Source organism: Macrobrachium rosenbergii, chromosome 6, assembly GCF_040412425.1.
Source record: "Macrobrachium rosenbergii isolate ZJJX-2024 chromosome 6, ASM4041242v1, whole genome shotgun sequence".
In the NCBI taxonomy this organism is placed as follows: Eukaryota; Metazoa; Arthropoda; class Malacostraca; order Decapoda; family Palaemonidae; genus Macrobrachium; species Macrobrachium rosenbergii.
The window spans coordinates 9,553,169-9,573,772 of NC_089746.1; the positions used below are offsets into that span (position 1 = coordinate 9,553,169).

At 36.5% G+C, this 20,604-nt stretch overlaps 1 protein-coding gene across 2 annotated transcripts; it reads left to right on the forward strand.

Annotated features, from left to right (window-relative positions):
* Positions 1-2,742: 2,742 nt before the first annotated feature.
* On the forward strand, positions 2,743-20,335 carry LOC136839175 (aminopeptidase N-like). Of its 2 annotated transcripts, none has more exons than XM_067104866.1 (18): positions 2,743-2,933; positions 8,820-9,083; positions 9,362-9,904; positions 10,441-10,649; positions 11,039-11,194; positions 11,603-11,730; positions 12,158-12,335; positions 12,840-13,023; positions 13,473-13,608; positions 14,706-14,787; positions 15,194-15,377; positions 15,849-16,185; positions 16,671-16,813; positions 17,333-17,523; positions 18,137-18,307; positions 18,723-18,866; positions 19,199-19,271; positions 19,794-20,335. In XM_067104866.1, the coding sequence occupies exons 2-18, from the start codon at positions 8,850-8,852 to the stop codon at positions 19,956-19,958; spliced, it is 3,258 nt and encodes a 1,085-aa protein (XP_066960967.1). In that variant the 5' UTR covers positions 2,743-2,933; positions 8,820-8,849; the 3' UTR covers positions 19,959-20,335. The 2 variants fall into 2 exon arrangements, with proteins under 2 accessions (XP_066960967.1, XP_066960966.1); XM_067104865.1 differs by having other exon boundaries at positions 8,823-9,083.
* Positions 20,336-20,604: the final 269 nt, after the last annotated feature.

The window sequence follows — 20,604 nt, forward strand, 5'->3', positions numbered from 1 at the left end:
GACACAAGGAAAGTGCGCTTGGGAAAAAATATTAATTTTTGGATAGACAGTATTACAATTTTAGTCTTGTACAGTACACCCATAGCAGTACATAATTCAAACAGAGTTTTACCTTGGCCCAGCCTAGGTTATACATCATTAGCTATCAAAATTTTTATAGCATTACATAAACCCCCTAGAATGAGTCTTGAGTCATAGGTATTTTTGTTATAATGAGAACAACATACTAATAATTAATATCCGTTGTCCTAATTTGTTAATTTATCTTTTTTTTCTAATAACTGGCCTCATCTTTCTGTATTTCCCATTAACTTCTGCTACTTCTTTCGAATGAACACCATATTCTTTGGGAGCTTGAATTCCAAGTCAATGGCCCCTTTGGTGGGCTTGTTCCATACGAATAGGGTTCATCTTCTGAATAATAATAATAATAATACAATAGCCTAGGCAGAGGTCATGAGTGTAACCCAAACGATCTTGATAGTCATTTCGGTCGAAAATGAGCCAAGTTGGAGTTCCGGCTACGTTATCATGAAGAAATCCTAATTGAAACTAACCGAAAATCGTCATTTCCGCAGAAACGACAAAGAAAAAAATCAACAATCAATCACAAATGAAACTCAGGAAAAACAATAATTCATTGTTCACAGAAATTTGATTGAACCCTTATGGGGGAACGAAAGTGAAACACAAGGCTTCATATAGGTGAGGAGCAAAAGCTAATAAAATAAAGAAGACACAATCAAACCTAACATGTTCTGAGCCGTCGGGTTCATTGTAACATGAGGCCGAATATTAAAGGGGCTCCATGTGAAAGGAGATGTTTGTGTCTTAAACTGGTCACAGAACACCGTGTTTCTGAATTGATAAGGTGCGTTACCCCTAACTTGTTACCCTCTTGTTGACAGAAAATTACCACGTATTTGAATTCTCATAGCAGAGGGCTCACTTTGTTCTATAGAATTTACCTAAAAAGTTGGGTAAGAAATTATATAAGCTTTTGGATGACTCACTTCGACTCTGAAAGGAATTGCAGTGCGCTAAATAGTATAATTTTCAGTGCAAGAGTTATTCTGGCAATGTTCTGGGAGCGAAGTAAAGGTGAACCGGCAACTATGAATTAATCAACATTTGACTTATAGAGAAATAATCTCTTTCAGTATAACTGATTATGTATTGCAATAATACAAATAAGAGTACTTTAAAAATGCACCTTCTCAACAACAATATAAGTTTTTTTTCAGATAAATCTCGGTAACTGTTTTGCAAGCGCTGAGAACTTGTGAATGGAATCCCGCAAGCTTTGACTGGAAACTATGGTGTGTTTATACTTAACAAATATTTTTCTTATTTCTTCTTATGGTCCGAAACCATTTACTGCATAATGTTATGACTTATTTTTCTATCTAAATGCTTGCACACCAACTTCTTACTGGGTATCTAAGCTGTAACGTCTGTTTTGTCACAGACAAAGTGTTTTGCTTAATTGCTGGCTAGATACCTCTTGTTAGTCTCATATTTGGAAGACAATGTGAGCGTATTCACCAGCTGCATATGCATTTATAATCTGACTACGTAGATAGATAAACACACACACTCACGTATATATATATATATATATATATATATATATATATATATATATATATATATATATATATATATATATATATACATATACTGCATATATATACACACACACGTAAGAAATTATGAACAAGAAAGAGTTTCATGGACGGGGTCATTGAGTTTAAGTAAACATTCTTTACATCGAAATGTAACTAACAATGACTGATTACAGATGCGACATTAACAGTATTGTTTAACCATCGAAAATCAGCCTTTTTACAAAGCTTATAGACGTAGCAGGCACAATATATGTGGCCTTCACCTCATGAAGGTCAACGTGTTGACGGGCAAGTACACGGTCTTTCTTTTAAATAGTAGATAATTGCCTTTTAATTTTATTTTGAATATTATGTCATCGAAGTTCTCTTTATTATATTTCAGTATCGTCCTTTTCATAGCGATATCTGAGTTTTCAGTTCTTTACTTTAGATAAATGAGAGTATAAGTTGACTCATTTGTTCTACTCTTAGTTCTACACTGTTTTTCATTTTCCATATTTATTTCGAAGTAATTTGACAACCCAATTGCTGAAGTCAATTAATAAGAGCCACCATTCCCACTTTCTCGTGCTCCCTAACAAGAAAAAGGTCCTTTGAGATCGTTGCTAGCTATAATGCTAAGGCTCTAGCAAGGGCACCGTCAGCGAAGGTTACCAAAGGTTGCAAAAGAAAATGTATAATGTAGCATAACGCAATGTATTACAGTACGCCATAAAAATGCAAAGGGAGAATTCTAGCGCATTGTTTTATTTTTTAATGGCACTGGGAACAATAACTGAATTCAGTAGACTATATGGCACCTTATCCATCGTCACCTCCCAACCCTTCTGGGCTGGATGCAGTCCCTTCGCCGAAGCACAGTGGCAGTGGTTAATATTCAGTTACTGGCAATATTGAATACGGAATGTGTTTTTGCTTCTTCTTCTTTTTAGATGTACCGTAAATTTTAACATGTCAAAATGTCTTTGCTTTGGGTAAAAGTCCAACGGACTAGGGAACCACTAAAAGGGGCTGCCAGCCGAGTGCCCGGCAGAGAGTGAAAGGAAAAAGGCCGGGAGAGTGCAGAGTTGCCAGGTAAAAAGACCTTCCCTCTCTAAAGTCAAGAGCATTCAGGTACAAGACGTCAAGACCTCCCTGTCTAAAGACAGGCGACACCTGGGTCCTCATTGGGTTGCGAACTCACATGGTGTGAACACTGACAGGGAAACCGTCCTTTTTTTTTTTTTTTAAGGTGAACGTGACCACTGGAGGGATATTGATACTGCACTCCGTATCTGTTTTCTCTTTCATGACGATTTTTTCGAGGTATGTCTATGCTTTTTTTGTTATCACCTGGTTCATTTCAGGTGTTTGGTGGAAATTTCCTTGTGGAACAGTGGTTGTTAATTGGCTTGAGCTTCCAAACAAGGTGCTTCATAGCATTTTACATAAGTTAATTGTTCTAAGAATTAGATACAACATCGGTTTTGAAATCGAATGTTTATTCAAACAGTGATTCTATTGATATTATGGCTTAACAGAGCATTTCTTTGCTTGTTTTATTATTCTTAGTCAGCAGGGATGAAATTAAGATTAACAAACAGAACAAAAAAATTAATTATTAAGGAACTGAGGACTCTCGAGGAAGCCTTATACAGATAATAAATATTTTGATAGTGATAAAATCATTAGTGCAACAAAGAGGAAAGAAAATTAATTTAGCTCGTATATCAGTGACAAGCTAAGTTTTTATTGCTCTTACTATTCGTATTTTTATGACTCCCACCTTTGTTCTTTCTCTGTTATATTTCCCAAGAAAACACAATGACTATTGCCATGAAATAATGTTATAAATATCCTAGAAATGTTTAGACATACAAAGGATGAATGAAGAATTAAAGTGATGCAGTGAATGAAAACGTTAAGCGAATAATAATAATAATAATAATAATAATAATAATAATAATAATAATAATAATAATAATAGTAAAAGTAAATATAGAAGCCTAAAAGCAACATGATATACAGAAGGCGAATTAACTGGTTATACAAGACAAGGTAGAGTGCTGAGTATCTATCATGAGGCCACCTATAGCAACTAAGAGGCCTTTTTTTTCTTGTTCTGTTTTTTATATCACCCGCTACTAAGGCTTTTACCTTCACTAAGCGGAGGGGACATTAAAATGTCAGGAAATGTAGGTTAACTTTTTGGGGGACCGGTAGTGGTTTTATTATTATTATTATTATTATTATTATTATTATTATTATTATTATTATTATTATTATTATTATTATTATTGTGTTGTAAAAGCAATATTTTTGTTATTTGTAATTATCGATTTTGTTGTACAAGATATATTTATTTTTGTACGTCATTAATGTAAGTGTGGCCTGATGAAGTTCGCTGTTTCCTAACACATGAGTTTTGTTTTTACTTAGGATTTTATTTACACTGAAAGTTACATTTTCAGTTTTCTGTCCATCCGCACTTTATACTGTCTGCACTTTTTTCTGTCCGCCCTCAGAGCTTAAAAACTACTGAGGCTAGAGGGCTGTAGATTGGTATGTTAATCATCCACCCTCCAATCATCAAACATGCCGAATTGCAGCCCTCTAGCCTCAGTAGTTTTTTATTTTATTTAAGATTAAAGTTAGCCATAATCGTGCTTCTGGCAACGATATAGGATAGGCCACCACCGGACCGTGGTTAAAGTTTCACGGGCCGCGGCTCCTACAGCATTATACCGAGACCACCAGAAGATAGATCTATTTTCTGTGGCCTTGATTATACACTGTAGCGGCTGTACAGAAAACTAGATTGCGCCGAAGAAACTTCAGCTTGTTTTTACTTGTTATTCTATATTTCGGTCATTTGTTTCATCCGCCCTCTAGCTAGAAACCATAAAATATACGCTCAAAATATATACATACATGACACATATCAGCATATCATCGTCATCGGTTCTAATAACGTGCAATTCAAAAAACCACTGAAATTTCCGCCGTTTATACCTTTCGTGTTCTTTCGCTTCCACAAATCTCCATTCATCTTCAGACTCCAATTTCACTGTTCTCATCCAAGTGGGTCTGGGTCTTCCAACCCTTCGAGTGCCAAGAGTAACCCAGCGTTTATTATCAGGTGCTCTTCTCCCTGGGATAGTGCGGAGGACATGTCAAAACCACCTGCATCTCCCTATATATGGAGGTTCCATGATTTCCCTTGTGGCATTATTCTTCACTCTATTCTGCCTCCTAACTCCTAATACTCTTAAACCATCATCCTCAAATCGACAAAAACATTTGGCTATATTTCCAATAACATAAAGTCAAGCCTATGCACCTGTATATAGCAATACGGATCGTACTAGACTCTTATATAATCTTACTTTCGTATGCAGTTTCAGTGTACGCGATTTCTAAATCTTATTCAGCCTGCCAGTTTTTTATTTGCCTTTTTTAGTCTTTCACTTAATGGCAACCGCTTTTTTTTTTTAATGAGACCCAGGAGAAGGGCAAACAAAAACTGCAACATCCGTAGTAGAACCCGCTAATGACTGCAAGTTCATTTAACGTAAACTCAATAACATGGAGTTTGCTTGTACTTTCAAATAGTTGTACCTATTTACCTAGAATACCAAAGAAACATAAGATCTTCCGTAATCACCAAAAGCCTTTGCAATATTATTTTCAAATTCCGCACACGCTTTCTGAATGCAAACATGTGATCTGTGCACAAATGGCGCCTACTATTTTAAGACAATACTTTCCCAATTTCCTATACGTATCGCTTCTTATCTTTTTATCTTTCTCTCTGCGATGAAGTAGCTTCTCCGCCTCCTCGTGAAAGAAGAAGAGATTTCTATGAACATGGAGAAGTGCGAATTCTGGTAAGAGAACCAACACCGATAAGCAAAGTAATTCATAAAAAAACTAAAACAGTAACAAAATCCTAAGTAAACTGTCTACTTACGTAAATCAAGGTAGGAAAAGAAAGAAGTGGAAGTCAGATCGATGGTGACAGCAACAGGAATCGGGAAGATCACTCACTGACCCGTCTGGTGAAGCTAAATTTAAAAAAAAGGTAAGATTAGAAAGGCTTCTAAAAGATAGCCTATTGGATATCACTTTAGCGACGACTCGAGTTGCCTGTGACAGATCGAGTGGAGTCATCAAAGACCGATTAGCTCTACGGTGTTAGTTTCAAGGACAGCTGGCCGTAGATTTCTATAATTATAGTACCACCTTATGTTGTTTATTACGATAATATTAAAATTAAAAAATCGATATTATAAATTTTGTTTGTTTGTTATGTAACTTTTTTTTTTACATTTCATGAAAGTTTATATTTGAAAGAAACTGTATTGATAAATCATTCCATATTTTGAATGCAGATTATCAGGAACATCAAAAGCTACTATGCACAGATTTTACGATAATTACTTTGTTGTCAGATATATATATATATATATATATATATATATATATATATATATATATATATATATATATATATATATATATATATATATATATATATATATAAGATACACATTGTGTTTCAACATCTACGACAAAAAAACTGTTGTTTTCAATATAAAAAGTGTTTTACAATTTTTAAAACTAAAAGCAATTAAAATAATTGCCTAATATATTAAAATGAATTGATTAAAAGGACACTGGTTTATATTTACTGAAGGCTTGCATCTCACCGTATCATGCAATTACAATTTTCCTGTTTACACATAAAAACTGTTTCTTCGTCCACAACGATTATTGCATATCAATATGAAAAGATGAATATGCAACAGCAACCATAACAGCTGAGACGTAAAGAATAATCATAACAACAGTAAACGACATCAGCCTAGGTAGCCTATGTCGTAGTACGAAAGGTTGAAAATCATACATTTTGCCTTGATCTACTGTGCCTGAAATAACTTTCGGTATTTCTTTTCATTTCGCTCCACTCGATTGGTAAGAAAATACGATCGATGTAATCTTAGACGGAGAAGGTAGACAAAAAGATTTATCCTTGGGTTTATCCATAACGAGGCAGCGAAAACAACCCGTTGTTGTTCTTGACCCAGTATGGGTCTTCATCTTTCTTTCTCTCTCTCGCCACACGTTCTATACCGAGGTTGTTTCTCGTCCAAGTAGATATGTGATTTCTCTCTCTCTCTCTCTCTCTCTCTCTCTCTCGGCCCGACATTCTCTCCCGAAACCTGTTGTGCTCTGTGCCGGTCGATGTTGTTTTCCGCGTTCCGTAGTACCCGCTCTGGTTGTTTATTCTTTGATCTTATTCATACTTTTTTTCTTTGCTCGGATTTCCAGTCTGCTGATAATTACAATGTTTTTTTTTACATATAAATGCACACCTTTTGAAAATTATTTTGGACGGTATTAACTAGAACGTTTCTTCTTATAACTGTAAAATGTTACCTTCCTGCTCTGCATGCGTAAACAAGCACCAGTTTGCTTATAACGCCCCAGAAGAGGTGACCACGTTGCTAATTTTTTTTCCTGGGGATTTCAGTAATAATATGTGAATTCTATTTCAGCCTTAACTGATTTTGTTTTATGCTAATTTCGTTTTAATCTGTCAAATTTTCTTTCATTTTGGGGCGTGCCTTAAATCTATGATAAAATTTTAAAAACGAAATTCTCCTCGCCCCTTCATAACTGCGGAAAAAATATATATATTTCAAAGGTTGCGTATTTCACACTGAAGAAGGTTATCTGACAGATGTCTTCATCTATCAGTCTATACTGCTATCCATGACTTTATTATTCTAACGCTTAACTCCCCTATAATTATCATCTGCCCACCAAAACTCGCCTGATCTTCAGAAACGTGCCTACTCGATCGTTGAGAAGAATTGCATTATTGGAACCGAGCTCTAAAGATTAGAACTTGGTATCATTTTTTTAGCAGTACAAATATCAAGGTTCACTTGAATGAACAAACAAAAAGTAGCAAAAAGACCAGCCACTTTATGATCAGAGTAGGTATTCCAAAGCCCGCTGGTCAAAAATGATAATACACTTTCTTTTTAAATACCCTGTGAGTTTACTGGATGTCTTAGTTCAAGTAAATGTATGATAAGATAACGAAACAGATCAAGGGATAACACAATGAAATCAGAATACTTAGCAGGGCAAGAGTGAAAGTCATCCATAGTTTCCTAAATAGAAGGCTGCGACCAGCAAGAAGCAACTAGCTTCAGCTGTATCTCCTTGGACAAACAGATACTACCACCATTCAATACTGACATTCTACAATGCAGTTACACTTAAATATAATCATCATTGTTGTTTTTTATTTACAATCGATATATTTTTTGTCAAGATGATAATAAAAGCGAAATAAATAGAGGCGATTATAACAATAATGTGGTCTTGGAGATAATGGCGAGCAAGAAGTTTGTAGCATAGCTCGGTTCACTGTTGATGCACGTTTTCATCTGGGAATGGAATGGAACTTGAATATTGATTTCAGGATTAATGCCAATCACTGGAACCCAGTGGGTCATTCAGTGCATTTTCAAGAGGGTAATCTTGACAATGGCGCACCCGGTAGAAAACATGCCTTAACAGTAAACTCATGATTATTGGTTTTGCTTCAAATTTTAGCAATCCCAAGATGTGCTAAACCATCAACCCGTCTTCTTCAGAAGTTCTGGGCATTCTTAAAGTAGGCCTATATATTTTTGCTATTAAAATTCTACTTAGAATTTTAATAATCCAGAGGTATTCTTTAGCCATTAACCTCTTTCCATCGGCAGTTCTGGGCATTCTTAAAGTTGGCCTATAAATTTTTGCTATTTAAATTCTATCTTAAATTTTAGCGGTACCGAGATGTGTATTAACCACCAACCTCTTTCCACTGCAGTTCTGTACATTCTTAAAGTGGGCCTATAAATTTTTGCTACCTAAATTCTATTTTAAATTTTAGCAGTCCCAAAGTGTGCTTTAACCATCCAACTCTTTTAATCACCAATTCTGGACATTCTTAAAGAAGGCTTATAGATATTTTCGCTAATCAAGTTCTATTTAAAGTTTTAGCAATCCAGATGTGCTCTTTAGCCACCAACTTCTTTCCATCGGAAGTTCTAGACATTCTTAAAGAAGGCCTATATATGTTTGCTATTAAAATTCTACTTAAAACTTTAGCAATTACGAGATGCCCTATAGTCACCAACTTCTTTCTTTCAGCAGTTCTGGACAACCCTAAAGCTAGAAAAGATGGGTGGCAGCACAAAGCAGAACGGCATGCAGCCCCTGAACATGGACATGAACCATCCTGACAACAATATTTCGTTCAGAGAGACAAGGGGATGTTACATTAGCCGAGTGGCCATCTTCTTTCTCGTCGTCCTCTTCCTGTGCTCTCTTGCTGCCACGGGGTTCCTCGTGTTTTACTACCATTCGGAGGTCAAGGGCGCTTTCGATGAAGTTAAGGAGTTTCTCAGTTCGATGGTAAATTAGTCTGAGATTTTTCTTTTATATAATAAATTATAGTGATTAGGTCAAGTTAGTTCTAGTGCCGGTAATTAAAAGTATGATGTTTAAATAATACACCTGAGGTTCATTAGGGGTTATGTGAGAAAATAATGACAAATGGCATTTTTCAACCCTAATGTAAATTGGAAAAATAAAAAGATTGATAAATAGCTTTAGTTTACTTAAAATTTCAGTAGCATTTAAGTAGTCTGTTCTTTTAATAAATATTGGTATTCTCCTATTTTCATTATCAGGGAGATCACAACGATGAAATGAAAGAAGTGAAAATGGACCTTCCCGTATCGACAACAGTAAGAATTTCGACGGAAGCTCCAAGAAAGGCTTCCCACGGTCTCTCCTCAACAATTGCTTATTCTGAACCCGAGGACGACGTTGAAAACATCGTGGAATTTGTCCCTGTTACTGACGAATACTTCCCGGACACTTCCTCTGAAACTGACACGGATATGGCAGTAGATAAACAGGATGAAACGTCCGAAACTTCCCCCACGACACCTTCTACGGAAGTGGATGCAGAAATCATTCCCGCCGTGCAGACGGTAGAACCTGAAGTGTCCTCTCCTACGTCATCTTCTCCACTCGAGGAAATAGAAAGATGGTCGCGCAGGCTTCCCAGAGCCCTCAAGCCAGTGCATTACGTAGTCAAACTTCAGCCGTTCGTCAATGGAAATTTCAGTATCAAAGGATATCTAGAAGTGGAAATAGAAGTACAAGAAAAAACATCCAATGTTACGCTGCACATCGCTGATATCATAACCCATAATGATACTGTGACAGTAGGTTCATCATGGGCTTTATCAAACTAATTTGATTCTGACTTATAAATGCAGTGTTCAATGCAGCTAATGCCATGATTTCAACTATAAATATTAAATGAATTATTTACAGTGCAGTTATGACTTAACGGGTGGGATTTATAGTTTAATCAAAGTTTTATTATTTCTGCTAATATTAGTTTTTTTCATAGATGTGTTTATTAGAACGTGACTGTGTTAGTTTGCTTATGTATATAACAGGCGTTCCAAATAGCAAGCAATAATAGTTTACAATCTTGACCTCTTTTTACGCAATTAACAGTAGTTTACACCCAAGTAAATGCAGATTTTACATATGCATATGCATAAAAATTCATGTATTCATATTACTCATACAATTAACACTCCCTTCCCTTGCAATATAAATGCAAACAATTATATATATATATATATATATATATATATATATATATATATATATATATATATATATATACACGAGTATATATGATGTGTACACGCTGATAACATTTCTTCTTTATCCATTTTCTTGTTAGCTAAGGAAACTCCAAGAATTAAGAAACCCAGAGACAGTTATCCAAAAACAGGAATTTGACCCCAAACGAGAGTTCTACATAGCCCACTTGGCCCAGCCTTTGGAAAATGGCAGTCGATATCTGCTGAGTATGGAATTCGAGGGTTATCTCAACGACAACATGAAAGGTTTCTACAGGTCTACATACAAGGATGCAGATGGCAGCCAAAAGTAACGCTTCTGTTTTGCACTGGTTTTGATTTATGCCTCTCGCTGGATTATATATATCATATATATCTCTTTTTTCTGTTATTATTATTATTACTATTATTATTATTATTATTATTATTATTATTATTATTATTATTATTATTATTATTATTATTATTATTATTATACTTTGTGTGTTATCATTACTGCTTTTCATGAGACTAAATTTGTAATATTATCTTTGGAGGACTAATAATGAAATATGATCCACCCAGTTTAGATTTCACTGCATTTGGATTAATGAAGTTGCTGTTTACTCTTGGTGAGAATCTCTTTGTACACTGTATTCAAAGCGTTTTCAGGAACACATTTTTGTTTGTTTACAAATCGGAGCATTTTCTTATCACCAGGTTTTTGGCGGCCACTCAGTTCCAAGCAAGCGACGCGCGTAGGGCGTTCCCGTGTTTCGACGAACCGGGACTGAAGTCTACTTTCGAGATCTACCTAGCTAGAGAAGAACCCATGACAACCATCTCTAACATGCCTATTGTTGAAACAGTGCCAAAGTAAGAAATAGCAATAGTCTTGGAAATAGAACTATGTCTATTGTTGAAACGATGCCAGTGTAAGAAACAGCAATATTCTTGGAAATAGAACTAGGACTATCGTTGAAACGATGCCAATGTAAAAAACAGCAATATTCTTGGAAACAGAATTAGGCCTATTGTTTAAACAAAGCTAATGAAACTGTAATAATCTTGGAAATAAAACTAGGCCTAATGTTGAAATGATGCCATTTTAAGAGATTGATAGTTTTGGAAATAGATCTAAAAACTAAATATTTATCATTTGTTTGGTTCTCTTAGAATGGGCAGCCTTGACCAAACATTTAATATATATTGTGAAATTCTTGAGACTAAATCATGTCTCAACAACTGTGCTTTTGATAGTTAACTGTCACTCTCTTTCTCTAGGTTTGATCAAGATGGATGGGTCTGGGATAGATACAACACTACCGTCCCAATGTCAACTTATCTCATCGCTTTTGCTGTCTCGGATTTTGTGTCGATGAATGAAACTAATGAGAACTGGGTGTTCAGAGGTAAAGTTTTATATATATATCCTATCGATCTTACAATCTACGGAGTGGGGGATGCAAATGACTAATGAAATTAATGACTACAAATTTCGAGAGAAAAACTGGAAGAGATGAAATGAAAATAAATATCTTAAACGTTTTCAATAGTCCTTTAGAATACCGTACAGCATCTCTTACGCTTGGTATGATTTTGATTAAGTTCAGGTGTCAGTAAAAGGAATAGGGTGTGTAATCAACTTGAGCCGAGTTTTAATCAGCATATCTTTAAACAAAAAGCACCACCATATACGAAAGCTAAATATTAACTATAGACCCTTGGAAGGAAAGCAATATCTGGAAAGAAAGATAGCCTACCATTCATACCATGAACACGAAGCTTGACTTGAACCCGAGATATTTCAGCAACTAATCTTAATAATACTCCCGTCAGTGTGGGCGAGAGAATCAGCACTGCAGCAAGCCGAATACGCCCTCAGCATTGGACCCAAGATGCTGAGCCACTTCGAGGAGTTCTTCAAGATTCCCTTCCCTCTGCCAAAGCTGGACATGATCGCCTTGCCAGACTTCGCCCCTGGGGCAATGGAGAACTGGGGTCTTGTTACTTTTAGGTGAGGTCAACAGAATTTTTCTGTGCTTTTTTTTTCAGTACGAGAATGTTCAGATTTCTTTAATACTGCTGCATACTTAGAATAAAATACAATATAGAATTTAGGCCAAAGGCCAAGCTCTGGGACCTATGAGGTCATTCAGCGCTGAAACGGAAATTGACAGTAAAATTTTTGAAAGGTGTAACAGGAGTAAAACCTATCAGTTGCACTATGAATCAGTCGTTAAGAGAAGTTGGAAAGCAAGCTGGAAGAAAGAGAATATGAAAGGAGGTACAGTAAAAGGAATGAAAGGGGTCGCAGCTAGGGGCCGAAGGGACGCTACAAAGAACCTTAAGTAATGCTTACAGTGCACCATGTGAAGTGCACAGACTGCACTACCCCGGCCCCCTCTCCCTACTGAGTTTATTTTTAGAACGAGCGCGTTCAGATTTCTTTAATACCGATTACTACCGTGGATAAAAATTGTTGTTTCGAAGTCCTCAGCCAAACATCTTTCTTTTACAGGGAGACCTTGATGCTGTATCACCCCTCCACCTCGTCTGCAAACAACAAACAGCTCATTGCGTCCGTCACTGGTCACGAACTGGCCCACCAGTGGTTTGGGAATTTAGTGACTCCTCAGTGGTGGACAGACATCTGGCTCAACGAAGGTTTTGCGTCTTACGTGGAGTACATTGGGGTAGATCATGTGAGTATTTGTGAGGTTTGTTGCGTAGGGTCACAGGTTTAAAATAACCTCCAGTTTATTTCCATCTAAAACCAAACATCGGAATTCTATTCCTTCTTCCGTTTTTCCTGTCTTACACTCTCTTCATTTCTAGGAGGTTGGTCTATCTCTTCCTCTTCATGGTTAAACCCCATCCTTCTTTCCATTTTCCCTTTTCCTCTCTCTCTCTCTCTCTCTCTCTCTCTCTCTCTCTCTCTCTCTCTCTCTCTCTGGTGCAGACGGGAAATACTGAATTTAGAATCTCGAAATATTGGTCATCAAAATTCCCAGTTGCTTGTTATGACAGATTAGTGTTTGCATTTCTGAGTGAAAACAAAGCTTCATTTATCGACTAATTATTCTGCCGCTTCATTTAGGGATTTCTTCTCTTAACAATTGAATTACAAACTCGTCTCATTTTTTCAACTTAGGTCGAACCTTCATTCCAAATCATGGAGCAGTTTGTTCTGGAAAGGATTCACGGAATATTCCGTACAGACAGCTTGGAATCCTCCCACCCGATAAGACATGATGCAGAAGACGCTGACATGATCGCCTATGATAAAGGTACGAGTTACCATTAGCTGAAGTCTTTCGTGTGACATGAATACCCATTGCATTAAGTCCATTTCGCGACAGGAATTTAAACTGCCTTAAATCCATTTCATGATAGGAATTTCTATTGCCTTGACCTTATGTCCATATCGTGACAGGAGTACCCATTGCCTTAGGTCTATATCATGAGAGATATATTCATTTTAATACATAATGTCCCATGAGGAATGTCATTGCTTGAAATCCATACCACGTGAGGAATATGCATGATTTGAAGCCTATGTCATTATAGGAATGTCCATTGCTTGAATTTCGTCTCATGAGAAGAATATCCCTAGCTTTAAGTCCATCTTACGAGGGATATTGCCATTAATTTCACTAATCTCAAGAGTAGAATGTCCTTTACTTGAATTCCATCTCATGAGAGGAATATCCATTACTTGAAGTCCGCCTCATGAAAGGAATATCCATTACTTGAAGTCCATCTCATGAAAGGAATATCCATTGCTTGAAGTCCATCTCGTGAAAGGAATATCAATTACTTGAAGTCCATCTCATGAATGGAACATCCATTACTTGAAGTCCATCTCATGAAAGGAATATCCGTTACTTTAAGTCCATCTCATGAAAGGAATAACCGTTACTTGAAGTTCATCTCATGAAAGGAATATCCGTTACTTGAAGTCCATCTCATGAAAGGAATATCCGTTACTTGAAGTCCATCTCATGAAAGGAATATCCGTTACTTGAAATCCATCTCATGAAAGGAATATCCATTACTTGAAGTTCATCTCATGAATGGAACATCCGTTACTTGAAGTCCATCTCATGAAAGGAATATCCGTTACTTGAAGTTCATCTCATGAAAGGAATATCCATTACTTGAAGTCCATCTCATGAAAGGAATATCCATTGCTTGAAGTCCATCTCATTAAAGGAATATTAATTACTTGCAGTCCATCTCATGAAAGGAACATCCATTACTTGAAGTCCATCTCATGAAAGGAACATCCGTTACTTTAAGTCCATCTCATGAAAGGAATATCCGTTACTTGAAGTCCACCTTCAAGGAATCACATATAAAGTAAATACATTTCGTTGTCTTTCAGGTTCTTCGGTAATCAGGATGATGAACCATTTCTTAACTGATGCCACGTTCATAAAGGGTCTTAACAACTACCTCCGAGCATTGTAAGTTTTATTTTTCCTCCTCTGTTTACCCACAATCAGTCGGCAAGAAATGCAGGAACGCAATGCAAAGAAAATGAATTGGTGCTTACCTTAGATTTGAGTTAGTCTTTTTAACAGGAATTAAAAGTTTTAATATATATATATATATATATATATATGAGTGTGTATGTATGTATGTGTCTGTCTGTCTGTGTGTATGTGAGTGAGTGTATTTTGATAAACGTCGCAAAATACATTTATACGTCTTTTGGAAATGCAAATGAACAATTCTTCCAAAAGTTACCAATCAATCTGCGCTTTCTGTTTCTCAAAAGACTGGTCGAATCATGTCATCATATAGCCGAGATTTTAATGATTACCTTTTAAACACATCAGTTGTAACCTATCTATTCATTACATTGCACAGCCAGTACGCCAATGCAGAGCAAGACGACCTTTGGCACTACTTGACCCAGGCTGCCCACGAGGACCAAACCCTGCCGTCTAACTTGACAGTCAAGACGATAATGGACACCTGGACGCTACAGAAGGGATACCCAGTCATCACAGTGCTACGCAGTCCTGACGGTGTCTCGGCTACCGTCTCCCAGGTAAGGAGATATAGATTAATATAGATATAGATTTATAGATGATGTGGTTTACAAATGGTAACTGGGCCTGAGCTGAAATGCAAATGGTTTGTGTGAGCGTGTATGCATATATATATATATATATATATATATATATATATATATATATATATATATATATATATATATATATATATATATATATATATATATATATATATATATATATATATATATATATATGATATAATGAAAAAAAGAAATACGAAGCGTGATATCAGTTATCATTAGCTCTTGAATTAGTGCCATCAGCTAGATCAGAGCAATTCTTTTGTGTTCTTTCTTAACTGGAAAAACTAAATTTAGTCCTGAATATTCAAAGCAATCATTGATTTCTTAACCCAATTGCTGGTGTATGTAAAGTTCTTGAAAATATCTTTTCGCATCTCTCAATTAAAACGATTTGGTAACATTTTTTTTTCCACCTGGAAGGAAAGATTCCTTCAAGTCAGAAGAGAAAACTCCTCAGACGGCCACGACTACAAATGGTGGGTCCCTCTGACCTACACTGGACAGGGCAACCCGGACTTCACTTCCACGAAGCCACAGGCGTGGATGAGTCCCTCGGATTCTGCTATCGCCCTGGGCGGACTTCCGCCTCATGATCAGTGGGTAAACTTCAACATTCAGCAGACCGGCTTCTACCGTGTCAATTACGACGTCAACAACTGGCAGCTGATCTTCAATCAACTCGTGGCAAACCACAGCGTCATCGGCACCATCAACAGAGCTCAAATCATCGACGATTCTATCAATTTGGCTAAAGCAGGTGAGACTATTTTACGTTTATGTAGACGTCTAGCAAGAATTTTGTCATCATAAAGTACCATGGTTACGTCTTAACAGACTGTAAATAAATAAGATACATACACAATAACCTATTCAACAATCTGGGTAGAATGCAAAGTGAATGATCAAGACTTACTTTCGGAGGTGGGGGGCCAGGCTCCCCCCTCTGGTCAGTAAAGGCACCGAGTTCGAGGTCAGGTTAGGTAGAGGTAAGCCTGGTTCGGTCATATTCCCTCAGAAATGCCTACTGCAGACATGCTTACTAGGCTTACAGTAGCCGTGATCTCTTACTCTGCATTCGTTCCAGAAATCCTTTACCTGTCATACGGGTAATTTCAAGGTCTAGAGAATACTCAAGATCTTGGGTAATTTCTTTTTGAAGTGGGATATACTAATCTTGACACTTTAAAGTTAGCATTCTAGACATTTTCAAAACGAAACTGTGACACCTAGTTCTGTTTTCAGGACACCTTCCTTACGGCGTACCTTTGACAATACTGAAATACCTAGTGGCCGAGGGAGAGTATGTTCCCTGGGCAGCAGCTTTCAACAACCTGTCATACTTGCGCAGAATGTTCAGATTTACGCCTGAATACGGAGCCCTAAGGGTGAGTGCTTTGAGGAATTGTCTCACTCTTGCTAAATTTCGATGTTTGATGTCACTTCAAAGTTAAGTTCATTTGGTGCGGCTGAAATATTTAAGATTGCATTCCAAGGTAACTCATAAAAGAGCACAAATATTCAGTCGGCCTAGCAAAATAATTTTGATCAGAAAAGGAAGCTGATTAATTAACAACTGGTGTTGAATACTCTTCAGACACCTTTGTAAAGAGAGAGAGAGAGAGAGAGAGAGAGAGAGAGAGAGAGAGAGAGAGAGAGAGAGAGAGAGAGAGAGAGAGAGAGAGAGAGAGAGAGAGAGAGAGAGAGAGAGCCATCAGTATCTTTTCGATTTTGTATAACACTTTAAATGATAATGCTGGAAATTACCGACTTTCACAAAACTTATAAATCTTCAGACTCGTACCCCACTTAAAACAATAAACGGCCGGTATTACAGTACAATAAATTACAGATATATGCAGCTATTTATCACCATATTTTCTTAACTATTTTCTCAATCTTTGCAGGATTACTTTCTCAGCATCATCTTGCCACTATACGAGTCTGTTGGCTTTGAAGACAGCCCTGACGATCCCCTGTTAAGCCAATACAAACGCCAGCGGGCGCTGGCTTGGGCTTGTATGCTTGAGTACCAGGACTGCCTTAACAAGTCCGTAGAATTATATCATAAGTGGATGGCTCACCCAGAGAACGACAGGTAAATGTCAAAATTAGCCTAAGTTTTGCTCGTCGGTGTTTGCTCAGAATTAACAGACGTACATACCTACTGAGTGGGGATACTCGATGCCCATAACCAAAGTGTTGAAACTAGCCGGTGTCGAGTGTTTTCAAGTGTGCAACCAGAATTCCAGTTTGCCCGCGGAGGGGGTGAGAGTTGCGACAAAAATCTATCTTCAACTTTTTTACATTCGTTTCAAACGAATCTATTGAATTCATTGTCATATAGAAGGCCTTATCGGAGCACATTATATGCAATAATTGTAGAATGTACTCTACCAGTTACATTTCATTACTTTAATAACTTTTAAAGGTAACTGTTTCTCTTCTTTGAATAAACTAGTTAGGGAAGGGGACCAAGCATTCACGCCTGTACAAAATGTGATGCAATGGGAAACTTTGTTTATTGTAAAGTAAAAAAAAAAGAAGAGAGACGAGTTCCTCAAATGCATTATAGTATGAAAAGTTATTTCCTCAGTACGATGAAATATGAAACCGTTTATTAGTAATAGGAATAGTAGGGATTAATCTTTGAAACGGCTCCATGCCGCATATGGTCACTGTTTACTACTACATGCACCATATATTTCCAGTATTGTGTCTCCAAATCTCAAATCTATGGTGTACTGCCGTGGAATCCAAGAGGGAGGAGAAAAGGAATGGCTTTTTGCATGGCAGCAATACTATCATTCGAACGTAGGGTCGGAAAAGGAACAGCTGCTCTCCGCTATGGGATGTACGAGGAACCAACACCTATTATTGAGGTAAAAATGTATTAAAATATACATACCGGTTTCTGTATAAGAACTCGTAAGGTCATGAATAAAGTAACTGATTTAAAGTCTGGGGTGTTGTTTTATATATATATATATATATATATATATATATATATATATATATATATATATATATATATATATATATATTATATATATAATATATATGTGTGTTTACGTGATATTTAAGTATAAATATTGTATCTATTTATTTTTACGTTTAACCAACCAAACGTAAGCTTTAGTCCATGACGAATTGAAACGAAAGACTCAAGGTGTAAAATTGAAATCAACTTGTTCTGTTGCCAACGTATGTTGAGCTAAACATAAACTCATTTCCGCTAAAGAATCTGTACACAAACAAACCCATAAATGAAATAATGTAATACTAATAATTTTCCAGATACCTTGAGATGGCTTTCACTGCAAATAGCGGCATTAGGAAGCAGGACACCAGACGAGTATTTAGCGCAGTGGCCTCCAACCCAGCTGGCATCTCAGTGGCCTGGAATTTTGTTCGAGAAAACTGGAATGCCGTACATGACTAGTAAGTCCTCGTGTTATTCGTTGGCAATAAAAATAACCCTCTTTGCAAGGTCCTTCAAATATGCTCTGAGAATCTATTTGAAAGACCTTGCTTCTTTGCGTATTTCGAAAATCAGCCAGGAAGAATTGTCTTTGAATTTCAGTAAACGTGAAAAAATATCGGCATTGTATTCAGTCTATACCTTACTTCTTCACCTAAGATCACATAAATTGTATATATTAAAAAAACAATAAAACGTGTCATGTGATACTAACAAATATACTTTACTTTTTTGGCATTTGTAATCTCGATACAAAATTAAATGAATGGTACCTTTTACTTCTTTTTTGTAGCTTCGACAAGATTGTCGTCCATTTGATTAGAGACTCGACGCGGGATTTCAACAGCCCACAGGACCTGCAACAGGTACGGAAAGAAATGCATTCTGCTGTTCTTACAGTTATTTTAACACTGGGGTGGATATGTATGTCAAACCACCAGGCCTTCACGGATGCTAATTTAGTGGAAACAAGTAACTGATTGATTATGAAATTTAGGTCTTGAAGACCAAGCGCCGGAACCCATCAGGATTATTCAGCACCGAAACAAGTAATTGAAGTGAATGCAGTTATGTGGTCTATTCATTCCTTCCGCAGATTTTGAGTATTTCGATTCATATCATTATGTGTAAGGTTGTATGCAATGTCTACAGGACCCAGATAAAGCAAATACTACATATAGGTCACAAAATGACAAAAATGTATGAAAAAAATCTATCATTACAACAGTAATCACTAATCTCAAGATATGACAATTATTTACCATTTTCTTGTCCGTATATTTTGAAAAATTAAAGACAACGAAAATAGTTTTTCAGTTTGCTGCATTTTATAAGCTTCAGTGTAATTGCCCTCTTAGTCACAAATTATTTTTCATTCTGTTTTCCAGGTACACTTATTTGTTGAAGAACATGCCAGCCAACTCTCTGAGCATAAACTGGATGTGCAGCAACTGTTGGAAAATATACACAATAATCTTTCTTGGATGAACAACTATTATGATATCATTGTGAAATGGCTACACGATAATGGCTTTTCCCGCAGCAACATTTAATTAATTTAAGATATTACTTAATGCTTTCATTTGTGATGAATGGTTTTGCATTGTGTGAGAAACAAGGTTCCTGATAATTGTCTGTGTTTGTGTATCGTTGTCATTCAAATTTCATTCCATATCGAATATTCCTGTTTTAAAAAAACTTAACCACTGTTTCTGGGGTGGGCAGGAGGGTGAGGAAGAAGTCATGATACAGAAGAAAATACTACTACATTGTAGCCAGTTGCAATTTGAAAGGCTGTTCTCGAACTGTCTGAAGTTAATAAGAATGATTTCATAAGCCACACTGTGATCAATGTTTTTCTGTATATAATAAGATATAGAATTCCTAAATACACATATCTGAATAACTTAATTAAACTATTTACATAGAATCTTGTATTTAAACACCTTAACTTCACTTCCAACATGCACTGTCAGATTAACATTGGCCTACCTAGAGTACGTCAGTGATCTTTCAGGTTTTGAGAGAAAAGTACTGTACTGTACTGCTATTTGGAGTAAGCAGAGTAGAGTCTATGTTGACACCAAAGACTGGATACAGACGCATGTTATATTCACCAAAAAGTCTCATCTAAAATGTTGCAGTATCCCTCGCAAGGAAAAGTAGTAAATCTAAGCAAGAAAAAATGTAAATAAATCT